General features: G+C 35.3%; 3 protein-coding genes across 3 annotated transcripts in view; 2 read left to right on the forward strand and 1 right to left on the reverse strand.

Moving 5' to 3' along the window:
- Window positions 1-1,904: 1,904 nt before the first annotated feature.
- LOC306864579 (caspase-7-like) lies at window positions 1,905-3,760 on the forward strand (the record flags this gene model as incomplete). Its single annotated transcript, XM_079408675.1, has 4 exons — window positions 1,905-2,124; window positions 2,608-2,771; window positions 3,225-3,357; window positions 3,447-3,760. The coding sequence occupies 4 exons, from the start codon at window positions 1,905-1,907 to the stop codon at window positions 3,758-3,760; spliced, it is 831 nt and encodes a 276-aa protein (XP_079264801.1).
- A 2,363-nt stretch (window positions 3,761-6,123) lies between these two features.
- Window positions 6,124-9,095, forward strand: LOC306864580 (caspase-3-like). Its single transcript, XM_079408676.1, has 5 exons — window positions 6,124-6,162; window positions 6,262-6,453; window positions 6,987-7,150; window positions 7,609-7,741; window positions 7,831-9,095. The coding sequence occupies exons 2-5, from the start codon at window positions 6,273-6,275 to the stop codon at window positions 8,142-8,144; spliced, it is 792 nt and encodes a 263-aa protein (XP_079264802.1). The 5' UTR covers window positions 6,124-6,162; window positions 6,262-6,272; the 3' UTR covers window positions 8,145-9,095.
- A 3,497-nt stretch (window positions 9,096-12,592) lies between these two features.
- LOC306863961 (transcription factor 7-like 1-A) overlaps window positions 12,593-14,339 on the reverse strand; it is a 30,415-nt gene continuing 28,668 nt past the window's right edge. Inside the window, exon 12 of the mRNA XM_079407589.1 lies at window positions 12,593-13,509. Coding sequence (XP_079263715.1) covers window positions 13,052-13,509 — 458 coding nt within the window. The 3' untranslated portion in view covers window positions 12,593-13,051. The remainder of the gene's footprint in view (window positions 13,510-14,339) is intronic.

Consider the following 14,339-nt stretch of genomic DNA (forward strand, 5'->3'; position numbering starts at 1 on the left):
TTAGAGCAACATATGCTCTCCTCCAGATGACATCTATTTCAGGGAAGGCCTTGTGTATTTCAGCAGGACAATGCAAAACCACATACTGTAGCTATTACAACAGCATGGCTTCATAGTAGAAGAGTCCGGGTGCTGAATTGGCCTGCCTGCAGTCCAGATCTTTCACCTATAGAGTACATTTGGCGCATCATTAAATGAAAAATATGTCAAAGACGACCACAAACCCTTCAGCAGCTGGAAACCTATATCAGGCAAGAATGGGACCAAATTCCAACACCAAAACTCCAGAAACTCATAACCTTGATGCCTAGACGTCTTCAAACTGATTTGAAAAGAAGAGGAGATGCTACACCATGGTAAACATGCCCTCATCCCAACTATTCTGAGACCTGTAGCAGGCATCAAATTTGAAATGAGCTCATTTTGTGCATAACATTTAAAAATTTCTCAGTTTAAACATGTTATGTGATCTATGTTCTATTGTGAATAAAATATTGGATCATGTGATTTGAAATTCTTTTAGTTTTCATTTCATTCAAATAAAAAAAAAAAAACGTGCCAACATTTCTGGAATTTGGGCTGTACCAGGAAAGAAGACAGACTGATAAGAGTGAGGAAGTCTGAGACAAGGGGAATGCAGTGTAAAATTATCAAAGGGAAAGTTCCTCTGAAGATAGTTATGCATGCTACCAAACCACACGTGTCCAGTTTAGTCTATAGCTGTGAACTCCAGATTATGTCTTTTAGTTGGACTGAATATAAAAAAGTTAAAACAAATTAACATGTTCTCAACTAAAACAAAAATGAGACTGGGAACACAAATGTTTGTATTCTCCAGAAGTAATGCTGGTTGCCTTAAAGTAGACTTTTTTGTTAATTCTTTTATCCAAACTAAAGTTTTAACATCACATTTTTGTAATATCTGTTAAAGTTTTTCAGTCACATTTTACTTAGTTAAGTTGTCACATGTTTTATGTTATAAATGCATGTATTCTACGTTGGCCAAAACCAAAAGCAAGTGTTTCAAAATCATTTTTAAATTTGTCATAAACTACATTATTGGCTATTTAATGCAAGTTCCCATTATGACAATTTACCACATATACCCCCGGGTCCACAGACAAGGCTTAAGCCTAGTCCTAGACTAAAATGCAAGTCTGAGCTGTTTCAACTGAAATAAACTTGCACTGACTGATCTTAAAATATATCAGTGCCTTTGTTTTGTCTCAAGATGCACAGTAGTGATGTTTTTTCTAAGGCACGTTTATAAAAATGACTTAAATGCCCTAATTGAACTATAGCCTAATCCTGGCTTAGTCTACAACCTGTCTGTGAAATCGGGCCATTGTGTTACAACATTTGGTCAATATTTTAAAGGAACTCAATAGCTTGTTTGTTGCCAAGACGTGCACAGAAAAAAAATAGCATAGGATTTAGGAAAAAAATGTTCAAATTGCTAGTCGTTTTCACAAATAATAACAAAGAAAAGGCATGTTACACATTGAATTAAACATCACATTTTTAAGTAGAAAGACTGAAATGTATTTCCTTGTAAAATGTACTTCAATAATCTCTTTAAACTCTTTTTTACAGTGTGCCTATAAACAGATTTATTTCCTAAAATAATAATAATAGTAGTAATAAACTACCCTGAAGGGTAAAATACCTAAAAAAACACCTGAAAGCTTTATTCCCTATTTGGTTGGCAGACATTGTATAATCACTGAGGTGATGACACAAAGATATTGCCTAGGAGTGGCATTTTCCATAAAGGGGAAGTGAGTTCATGCAAATAAGGCTTGGACTAAAGTATATATGCAAATGGACTCCTTAGAAAACTCATCCATCTTATTCTGACACAATTCAGTTGCATTGAAGTTCATAGTTTGACAGAAGAGAAGACCATGTCTTTTAGTAATTTTCCTTACACAGCTGACAAGACTGTGAAGAACAGGGCTTTAATAGTGTCTGTGGAGAACTTCTTTTCAGATAAACAACTGAACAAGAGAAACGGTGCGAAGAGAGACAATCGAAGACTTCACAAAATCCTCAGCAAGCTCGGCTTTTCTGTGGACATCCGAATGGACATTAATGCAGATGAGATCTATAAAGCATTTAAAGCAGGTAATGTGAGCCCATCATGACGTACTGATGTTTTCCCTATTAAATAAAATTAAAATTAGTTGTTTTGTATCGGCAGTGATATTTTCATGTTATGTGATAAGACCTTCAACCTAAAAACTGAAGTTCACGTTTAACAGTAAATTATCAGCAAACATCTTTAATTCTCTAAAATCTCTAACATGACCTTTTTAACCCAGTATTGTTGTTGTAAAGTCTAGTTGAAAAACAATTAGATTATTCTATTTATACAAAGAAAAATATATTGTATGGATGAGAGTTATTTTTTAGTTTTTATATTTTATAAGTTTGGAGTCAATGGGTTTGCACAGAAGAGATTTAGCCATTATGAATCAGTCCTGACATTATAATGACAGTTATGACTGCAGATAATCACAGTAACCTACATTTTTAGGATAACAACATCAGGAATATAATTTGCACAATGCATTCAGAATACTCACTAACACTACCCTCCATCCTCAGAGAGCAAGAAGACGGTGAAAGACTGTTTTGTGGGCGTCATATCCAGTCACGGTGAGGAGGGTGTTGTGTTTGGCGCTGATGGATGTGCTGTGAAACTGGCCGAGATCTACAGCTACTTTGGAGGCCCGTCAATGGCAGACAAGAGCAAACTCTTTCTGATCCAGGTACATTTTATCAAAACTTTCTAACAGACAAACCTTTTTTTACTCCTATTCTTGCATAAGGTCCTGTACTTCAGCAAATATTGATGGCTGTGTTGATATTACATTCCACTTTAGAATTCCTTTGACTCTCTGGCACTGCTGAGTCAGTAAAAGCCTAAAAATGTTGCGTTTTGTATTATCGTTTTGTTTTAATTCTTCCAAAGGGTGACGTTTGTGGCAATTGTGAACACAAAAATGTGGACATGATTACATGACCACCATAGGAAATGAAAGGGAAATAAGAAATATACAGTATTTTGCTTCTCTCTGCTTATTGCATGACTACGCATCTAATAAATCCATGCATGAATGTTGCGTTGATTTGAGTTGATATTATGTCATAATTTTACCTGTATATTTTTCTTAAAGCTAGTAACTGAATGTTTATGATTATCATATCTGTCTGCTCTTCAGGCTTGTCGAGGTCATGGCTTGGATGCAGGTGTGGAGGTGGAGGCAGACTCTTCATTCTCAGAGGAAGAGGACGGCATGTCTGAGCTGTTTTCCATTCCTGTTGACACAGCAGTCATGTACGCCACATCTCCAGGTGTGATTTATTAACTCCATCACATTGTTTGGATAGTTTGTAAAGTCACAAACTCTTCAGTTCCTCACTCACGTTCATTTGTTTTATAGGTTACGGTGCGTTCATGCATCCTCTTGGCTCAGAGTTGATTCAAACCTTTTGTAAATTGCTTGAAGATGAAGGAGGTCCAGATCTGGAGATCACAAGACTCCTGACTCGAATAAATTACCAGGTGGCCTACAACTTTAAATCCAGAGGGAAACTGTTAGGTGGCAAGAAACAAATGCCTTGCTTTGTAACCCGCTTTACCAGAGAGGTTTTCCCGTTCAGAAAGACGGCAGCAGCAGAAGATTTGAGCTTGACCTTTGCAGCAACGCAGCTTATCGATGAACCCAACAGATCACGGAAGAGCTCCATCAGCTGAACAGAGACTGACTGGAAGAATATGTCTAGAAACTGATTCATGTTAGATATCACATTATCTCATTTGATGAGATAACATAGCATTACGTAAAGTCGCACGGGCAATAGGAAGTGAAGTATTGGGAAACGTGCAGGATGTGACTTGTTTTATAGTGCTATGTTTGCTACTTCCTTTTATGTATTTTCCTAAAGTAAAACAATAATTTTCTGTTTCATTTGAAAGAGTATTGAAGAAAAAAAATTAAATCAATTATATTTATATATAAATCTTGAATGTGTTTATTTAAGTGTTAATCTGTATTATTTATATGTGACATTCAAATAAAACCTAAACTGGACAATTCTAGAAGCACAATGTCTTACTAAATTCAAAATCAGAACTCTATTGCAACAGAACATTAATGAAACACCATTTCTCGTGTAATCATAATCCTGATCAAATTCAAAACTAAAGTCATGCTCAGGTTTCTGTCTCAGGTTACATCATATTCATACTTTGCCCTTGCTATATTTACTGTACTTTAAGGTGTGAGTGGTTATTACATGCTCTGTACTCAAGCAAGTGCTCATTTGATGCGAGTTGACAGGCATTTTAACATGGCCTGTTGGTCACAAACACTAATGGCAGGTTTCATTTAACTGCATGTAGAGTGATGACTATTATGTGTGCTTATGAGTTGTTCGGTTTGTTTACTGCATGAATTAAAATAGTTTTTAGTCATACTTTGAACTCAGATGCTCTTTTTAGATTTACAATGATTAAAGGAGTTTGACCATTTTGGCTCCCCATGATGAGACAAAGAAATCGTTGAAAACATTACAGTAACCTGAACTGGTGAAAATTATAGAATTATACAATTAAGAAACATGAATGTCTGGTATGTTAATAAGACAGACTGATATGCAGAAAAAGTATCTGGTGATTCTCTATCAACCGGAACTGCCAGAATGACGCTGCAATAATCATCTCAACCTGAGAGATGTGCATCATTTTACCGAACTGAAGTACTTCTTGACGTGAAGGATCAGAACAGGCTGTACCAAGAGTACTTTATCAGGAATAACAGACGTTGATGCTAACAAGCAATCTGCATGAAGTCTGCTTACGGTTTTACATTCATAAAGGATAAGCAAGTACTGATAAACATCGAAAGGCCCACAAAGTTCAGCAGATATTAAACTCTATATTTTGTGTCATAAAATGATCACTTTTTGCTGATTGTTCAAATAAAGTGGTGAGAAAAAAATCGCTTTTATTAGTCTATAAATTAAATTTTTATTATTTTTATTATTATTTATAAATATGAATAAAATAATGCCTGCCCTGAAAAATAATAATAATAAATTGACAGTATTATTTCAATTCTGATTTGTTGTCTCAGTTTCTTATGAGACTATAAAGTCATCTTCCACCAGGAGGCGCATGGGAGAAATTAAATTCGGAGTCATTCAAATTTCATTTCTTTTTATCCCTTTTTTAAAATGTTTTAAACGATAAATATTTAAATATGTCGATGACAAGTAGTTCCTGACAAAAAACGGGAAAGTCCACACTTGGACGTGGTCTAAACAACAATTTACATACTGAACATAAAAACCGTCACTGAGAAACTTGAAAAACTATTGACGCAAAGTAAACACACAAAATAAGAAAAGCACATCTTTCTTTTTTAGGCTAATTATCAGTGTGTTCTTAAACATTCCCTGTCGTAACTGAAGTACAGAACTTCTGTTGGAAGAACACACTTGCAGAACTAATTTGTTGCTGACACAATGCTGTGTTATAAATCATCCTATCTGTCTACTGTGTACATATCCACCCTTCCTCGGGACAAATAAAGGTGTGCGATCTCACCCGAAAAGCTTTTATGATTTATCTTAAATGGTAAAGCAAGCACAAAGTAATGTATTCAACTTCTATTATGTGGCACAATAAACAGAGATCAGCAAATCTCTCTCTCTCACACACACACACACACACACATTTACATATATATATATATATATATACATACAAGGAGTATAATTTTTAATATAAAAATTCAATTGTAATCAGTAATCATATACAATTTTCTTTTATGTCCGGATGTCTAATAAATACATTTGAATTATATTATTTACAGTTTTCATTTTCTACTGTTAATTTTGTTGCACTTTCCTAACATTCTCAGTCACGACATACATTGCAGGTTAGTTGGAAGATAAATACACCTACAAATGTAGTAAACTGCCTTTTTATTAGCTAAAGTTGAAGCTTCTGATGTGTCATGGAAGTGCTGCGTATCAGACTGATGACACAGAAAAAGCTGGGAGGAAACTCCAGATATGGCATGACAGACAGAAAAAATGAGAATCATAAATGCTGTACTCACCAATTATATGACGCTCAGACAGACTCATAAAGTAGGCTCTCCTTATTCTCACACAGTTTGTGACTGCATTAGACCTCAGTGTTTGACAGAAGAGAGGTAAAGATGATGTCTTGTAAACTTTCTTTGACAGCAAACAAGAGAATGAAGAACAGGGCGTTGATAGTGTCTGTGGAGAACTTCTATCCAGGTGCAGGTCTGAACAACAGGAACGGTGCGAAGAAAGACACTCGAAGACTTCACAAAATCCTCAGCAAGCTCGGCTTCTCCGTGGACTTCAGAATGGACATCGAAGCAGATGAGATCTATGAAGCATTTAAAGCAGGTAATGATACTTAGTCTAATAATTAAAAAAACAAAAATCAATTTCTTTCATAGCAGGATTCATGTTTTACATCTGCAATGCTTTTTCCCCCCTCTTTAAGGTCATTTATTGGTGCCAAAGTCCCATGCTTGTTAATAACACTGTTCTCATTTATCAGCAAGCACAGATTACATACAATTATCTCTGGCACAAACTCTTTCAACTTGATTTTAATATGCAAAGAAAGTTTTGAGGAGTTGAATGACAATTTGCTGTTTCTATCGATCAGAAATGAATGAGGGAATCGTGTGAGCAATAAAAATACTAGTTGATGATTAAAAGTCCCACAGACTCAAATCTGAACACGATACGCGATATGAATGGAAGACATAGTGACCTCAAAAACAATGACAGATTATCAGTCAGTTGAAGGTAATTATTACTGTTCAACAGGAACAAATGAGCTCAAAAAAGAATGCTCACATGCAGAATCTGTCCATTATATTTAATTACACATCACTAACTTTAACAAATTATATTTCCTGCATCCTCAGAGAGCAAGAAGACGGTGAAAGACTGTTTTGTGGGCGTCATATCCAGTCACGGTGAGGAGGGTGTTGTGTTTGGCGCTGATGGATGTGCTGTGAAACTGGCTGAGATCTACAGCTACTTTGGAGGCCCGTCAATGGCAGACAAGAGTAAACTCTTTCTGATCCAGGTACATTTTATCAAAACTTTCTAACAGGCAAACCTGTTTTACTCCTGTTCTTGCATAAGATCCTGTACTTCAGCAAATATTGATGGCTGTGTTGATATTACATTCCACTTTAGAATTCCTTTGACTCTCTGGCACTGCTGAGTCATTAAAAGCCTAAAAATGTTGCGTTTTGTATTTGACTTTTTTTTGTTTTAATTCTTCCAAAGGGTGACGTTTGTGGCAATTGTGAACACAAAAATGTGGACATGATTACATGACCACCATAGGAAATGAAAGGGAAATAAGAAATATACAGCATTTTGGGGGGTTTCTCTCTGCTTATTGCATGGCTACGCATCTAATAAATCCATGCATGAATGTTACGTTGATTTGAGTTGATATGTCATAATTTTACCTGTATATTTTTCTTAAAGCTAGTAACTGAATGTTTATGATTATCATATCTGTCTGCTCTTCAGGCTTGTCGAGGTCATGGGTTGGATGCAGGTGTGGAGGTGGAGGCAGACTCTTCATTCTCAGAGGAAGAGGACGGCATGTCTGAGCTGTTTTCCATTCCTGTTGACACAGCAGTCATGTACGCCACATCTCCAGGTGTGATTTATTAACTCCATCACATTGTTTGGATAGTTTGTAAAGTCACAAACTCTTCAGTTCCTCACTCACGTTCATTTGTTTTATAGGTTACGGTGCGTTCATGCATCCTCTTGGCTCAGAGTTGATTCAAACCTTTTGTAAATTGCTAGAAGATGAAGGAGGTCCAGATCTGGAGATCACAAGACTCCTGACTCGAATAAATTACCAGGTGGCCTACAACTTTGAATCCAGAGGGAAACTGTTGGGTGGCAAGAAACAAATGCCTTGCTTTGTAACCCGCTTTACCAGAGAGGTTTTCCCGTTCAGAAAGACGGCAGCAGCAGAAGATTTGAGCTTGACCTTTGCAGCAACGCAGCTTATCGATGAACCCAACAGATCACGGAAGAGCTCCATCAGCTGAACAGATCTGACTGGAAGAATATGTCTAGAAACTGATTCATCTTAACTCTTATAGCATCTCTCAAAGTATCTCACAGGAGACTGATAATGAATCAGGTGACGTCATGTTGACGTAAAGCTTCATGTGTTCAGCAGGAAGTGAGCAGTTGGGAAAGTTGCATAATGTGGCATGAAATGCTTTTTTAGTGCTCCATTTATGTGTCATGTGTTTTTGCTACCTCATTATGTATATAATGTATTCTCTATATGCACAAAAGTTTGAGATCATTACATTTTTTTAATGCTTTTGAAAGAAGTCTTTCATGCTGACCAAGTCTACATTTATTTGATCAAAAATACAATACATTTAAATAGCTGTTTTCTATAATATGATCTTAATTTATGTTTTTCTTTAATAAAATGAAACAAATAATAATTTTCAGGATTCTTTGATGAATAGAAAACCCAAATTAATATTTTTGTATTTGGAATAGAAACATAATAATTGTCTTTACTGTCACATTTGATCAACTCAATGTGTCCTTGCTTAAATAAAAGTATGAATTTCTTTCAAAAAATACAAATGATAAATGACAAACCCCAAAGTTTTGATGTGTACATACCTAAAGAGTAATCAAAATAACAATTTAAATAATTGAAGATTTAAGAATACAGGTGTTATTGACAAGTTTTGCTAGTAATAAACATTCATAGAATGCGTTTGTTTTGAAAAAGAGCTTGAAATGGTAATAATAAATTTGCTCTACTTTTTAAATATGCAAATGTAATGATTTAGCTATAACCTAAATTAGTACAATTCAATTAAATGAAATTAAAAATAATAACGCAATTGTGTTCAGGGTCAAAAACACAACACAATTTCAATTTTATTGTATTCCTGATGATTTCAGAGAAACTAATGTGATATACTATCATATACTTTTTGAGTTCAAAATAAAACTGAAAGAAAAGTTCAGGTGTCTGTGACTCAGATTGAGTTATCATAGTCACACTTCGCCCCTGACATATTTACTGTAATTGAAGGTGTGTACAGGATTGCACATGAATGAAATCACAGCAGATCCAGACATGCAGGATTTCATCAGTGCACACGGCAGGCTGAGCACAAATGCTGATGCCAGAATTCATATGAATATATTTGACTCAAGAGCACTGAAGGGTCTTTGCTCGTTTGAATTAACACAGATGACCAGTTTCTATGCTCGAGGAGTTCATTGTTTTTAGTTATGATAATTGCAACAACAAACAAGGGATGATGTATTCTGGCTTAGCCTAACCATCTCATGAGAAATGTACGCATGGTGTAACACCCCTAAATTATATATTTTTTAATCAAAACGGCACGTTAAACTACATAACCATGGAACATTATGCATAGATTACATAATTGTTGCAGATTCTGTGCATATATTCATAAAAGACATACTTTGTTGTTGTTGTAGAGTGTTACTGTCATGTGGAAGTAAACACAAACATTATGAGACATGGTAGGCTATGTATCAGACACTAAACTGTGTTTTTTTGGCATCTGATACCATCACTGGATCACATAACTATAGCTACCCACAAAACTAAATCGAGGAGCCAATTTCATAACATAAAACGCAGCTTTGCGAAACAGTGACTGAATGCTACTTAAGCCATTCTTAGCACCTCGAGTGTTTTTTGGTCAACTGTTCTTTAGTCTGGAATGTCATTTTTACTACAACAACCACAATTGAACTGTCCTGGTCATCTCGAAATTATGGGCTTCAGCAGTTTCCTTGAGAGCGGACCCAAATGCTACTTACACAGTTAGGGCTGCTCTGTACAGTACCTGCTCTAAATGTTGTGTAAATATATGCTGCATAACAGCCAGACAAAATAATGCCTGCTCTCCTCAGGCCCTGGTATAAAAGCATCCAGTTAAAATCGCTGTGTACAGACACCTAACTGTCTTTACATCAGAAGATAAATGTAGAGCTGGGCAGTACCTGATTAAATGTAATCTGGATTACATCATATTTTTTAATTAAATGACATTTTAACATACACGCAATCAGACTACAGTTACTTTTCACTCAACAGCAATAAATTATTCAGAATTGATTTATTCTCCCTAATTCTACTTTTTCATCTTTTAAATGTTCCGTTCAAAAATAGCCGACTACTTATATACACTCAGAAAGTCTTCCAGACACTGGTTAATGGTCAAATGATAAACAAATAAAATATTTCATTTTGTTTTAGTAGGCCTAAGTGTTTTGATTGATGATATTTTACAATGATTTACTTTCTTTTTTCATTTTTTATGATTTAATTATTAACTTTTCATTAAACTCACAAACCCCCTGCAGTTCATTTACCAACTCCAGTTTGGAAACATTGATGTAATGTAATGTTAATGCAATTTATGTTGTTAATTACAACAAATGGAATATATTTTCTTACTCTTTGTGTTTTTATATCAATATGGTACAAGATTCTACCCTCCCAGGTTAAAAAAGTACACTTCCATAATGTACTTAAAGTGCTCTATTTTCGCGTACTACATTTTTTAACTTATAAGATCAGCTAAGTGTACTCAACTGTGCTATTTTGGGACACCATTAACCAAAACGCGCTTTTACCACTTGTAGTACACTTGACTAGTGTATGAAAGATGGGTTCAAGTGTAGTCTACTACAAGTAGCATAGTTGAGTACACTTAGTTGATCTAGGTTTATATTAAGAATCATTTTAGTAGCTATATTAAGTACAAATTAGTGTGCAAATATAGAGCACTTCAAGTACATTGTGGAAGTGTACTTTTTTTTAAAACCTGGATTAGGCCTACTTAAATCAATGTGATAAACGAGTTAGGTCAAAAGTAATCTAAAAGTAATCAGAAAGTAGTCTAATTATATTAGGCTACCTAAAATGTGTAATGTAATGGATTACATTACTAACTACAATTTTTGTCATGTAATTTGGAATAAGTAACGGACTACAATTTGTAAATAGCCTATAATCTACCCAGCTCGACCAAACCAGTTGATTTTACCAAAGAACCAATTTCATGTGTTCACAATGAAGACCTAAAATTCAACATTTAAGGAATTGAGAAGACAGAAGCTAACACACGTCTATAAGCTAACACACACTTAGCTTTACATTTGCCATCCCTGGAGCGCGTCTATGTGTGAAAGTTGAATTAGTGGGTCACTCCGTCTCCTCTGTGAGACCTAATTGCTCCTTCCTGGCAGCCGTCGGCATCCCAGGAGCCACCGAATCCCGTAACCTACCTTCCATGCCGTTTGCTAATTGAAATAGCTAATGAGATCTCAGAGGACTGACTTTCCAAGGCCCTTCGTTAAAAACAGTGGCAGTGTATCAAAACACGTATAATTGTGCTGTAAACGCGTGGAAACATTACATTCTGGACGCGGCTTTTACAATTGTGACCGAGTTTGGAAACTTGCTTATTTACAGCCTTCTGAAAACAATGTGTTCCCGTGTTCTCATCATCAGGGAAAGCTCACTTTAAATCAAGAGAACATTCGGTTACATTTCTATCTTACAAGCCTGTCGATAAAGTAAACCGCAGTGTAATCAAATAGTGTCTGTTCTAAACACCGGTTGCCAGATAAACACACAACTGATAGTGAAACCACAGTATTAAAAAAAGAAATATGGATTTAAAAAATGAACGGAGAATATTAAAACCAAAAACTGATTTTTAAAATAGTAAATAAGATAAATTTTGTTTTCACCTTTTCACTCTATTTGAGACCCTGGAGCACAAAACCAGCCATAAGTAGCACAGGTATATTTGAAGCAACATCCAACAACACAATGCATGGGTTAAAAATATAGATTTTTCTTTTATGCCAAAAATCATTAGGATATTAAGTGACGATCATGTTCCATGAAGATATTTTGTAAATTTCCTATACCGTAAATATACTAAAACTTAATTTTTGATTAGTAATGTGCATTGCTAAGGACTTCATTTGGCCAGATTTAAAGGTGATTTTATCAATATTTTGATCTTTTTGCACCCTCAGCTTCCAGATTTTCAATTAGTGGTATCTAGGCCAAATATTGTCCGATCCTAACAAACCATACATCAATGGAAAGCTTATTTATTCAGATGATGTATAAATTTCAATTTAAAAAAACGACCTTATGACAGGTTTTGTGGTGCAGGGTCACGTTTTTCATTATTTTGCTCTCCCAGAGTACTTTTACCAGGATAACGTAGTTCTTGGAGAAGCTTCTTGTTTTACGCCAACAATGCATTATATAAATTAGTTTGTGCACATCATGAGTGGCAGCATTTCACATACACCACTTCACATACACCCTAATCAGATAAATGAACACGGCCAGCGTGTGTGATACCGGCTCTATTCAGAAGATCTGTTGCATTATTCAGCCAGTCATCACATGCAGCATCTTCACCCCCCCAAAAAACTCAATGCAGCCTTTAGAAAGAACTTGAGGTTTATTAGCTATGGAGTCTTAGGAGAGTCACACACACAGGGTTAAGAACATGGTGAGGTGGTACCAAAAAAAAAAAAAAAAAGGAGACAATGCAGTAATGAAAAAAAAAAAAAAATCAAACTCCTAACTACCATTAGATTGAATTGAACTAAAACTACAAATTGTATTTTGTCAAGTACTGCTTAAAAAAGAAAAGAAAAAGAGAAACCTTTATACATTTGTCTTTTATACAAGTAGCAACATTGGAGAATCACGTTGGAAAAAGGCAATTTACAAAAAATACATTTTTGTTTCAAAGAGAAAAGCAAAATAGAGGGGTGGTCAAATATTGACCAATAATTATTCCTTTTCATTCTATCTTAAAAACTTGGTCTAATATCTATAAAAATGTAAAAAAACAAAGCAATATACAAGTGTAAAAAGTTTGTCATTTTTTTTCCCCATTCACTCCACTGATTTGGTGACCAGAGAGAGAGGTTGTGTCTGCAGCAAAGCATGATGGGAATGTAGGGCTGCCTGGTGGAAAGGCGAGGACGGGGAGAGCAGGGAGGGAGGCAGGGTGGTAAAGGGGATGGGGCGGGTCAGGAGGGCCGCCGACTGGCTGTGGAGGGAGATGCTCGGATGGGAGGCGGACGAGGACGAGGAAGTGGAGCTGGAGCCTGAGGCTTTGCCTGGCAGGGGGAAGTGGGGGTGGTGGGCTCTGCCCTCCGGTTTGGTGGTGAGGGACAGGGGTTGAGCCTGCTCCGAGTGAGTGGCCGCAGGGGCCGCCGGCGATGCCAGGGCGGCGGATGGCGTGGCGGGCGAGTCCAGCATGCTGCCGTGAGAGGAGGTAGGGCTGTCACACATTTTCTCGGACGACAGGTACGGGACACACTGCTTCTTGGGCTGGGGTGAGAAGTTACCTGCGGATGAGAGGGAAACAGGGTTACTCCCTGTTAAATATACTCCCAAATAGTCCGTTAACAAAGAAAACAAAAACGAACAATGGGCTTTATGACGATAATTAAACTATTTTAATTAAATCAAAATAGTTATTTACTACAAGCTGGTAAATGTAAAATGTTGATACGTTTAAATCAGTGTTTTTTATATATATATATATATATATATATATATATATATATATATATATATATATATATATATATATATATATATATATATATATATATATATATATACAAAATGTAAAAATATATAAATAAATATAATTAAAGCTTATTATAAATATTTAAAATACTAAAACTAATCTAATACTAAAGTAAAAACTGACAAAAATAAATAAAACGCTTATTCAAAAGTATGTAAAAATACAGCGCATGTAAATAATATTAAATTACTAGTGGTTTAAAATAATACATAAAATGTTCAAATATTTAACTGAATAATTATTCTTGCAATTTTTAAACAAAACATTTTCTAAAAATTAAAAAATAAAATTTACTAAATTTAGACATTTCAGTCAAAAATTTAACAATGATTATGACATTAAAAAATAGTGACTAAATACAACCTACTAAAATTTACTCCCATTTGCTCCCAAATTACTTCAAACACATACACACACAAAAGAGAAAGTCAGATTTGGAAAAACATGAGAGTGAGTAGATTAACTATTCCTTGAAAAAAAATTCCAGTTAAGAATTAAAAAGAAAAAAGCTAAAATTTTCGTCATCTAACTTCTAATGTCAAAATTGAACTGAACATGATCTATGAGCTGAATGATCGGACC

The sequence above is a fragment of the Barbus barbus genome (assembly GCF_936440315.1).
Source record: "Barbus barbus genome assembly, chromosome: 45".
In the NCBI taxonomy this organism is placed as follows: domain Eukaryota; kingdom Metazoa; phylum Chordata; class Actinopteri; order Cypriniformes; family Cyprinidae; genus Barbus; species Barbus barbus.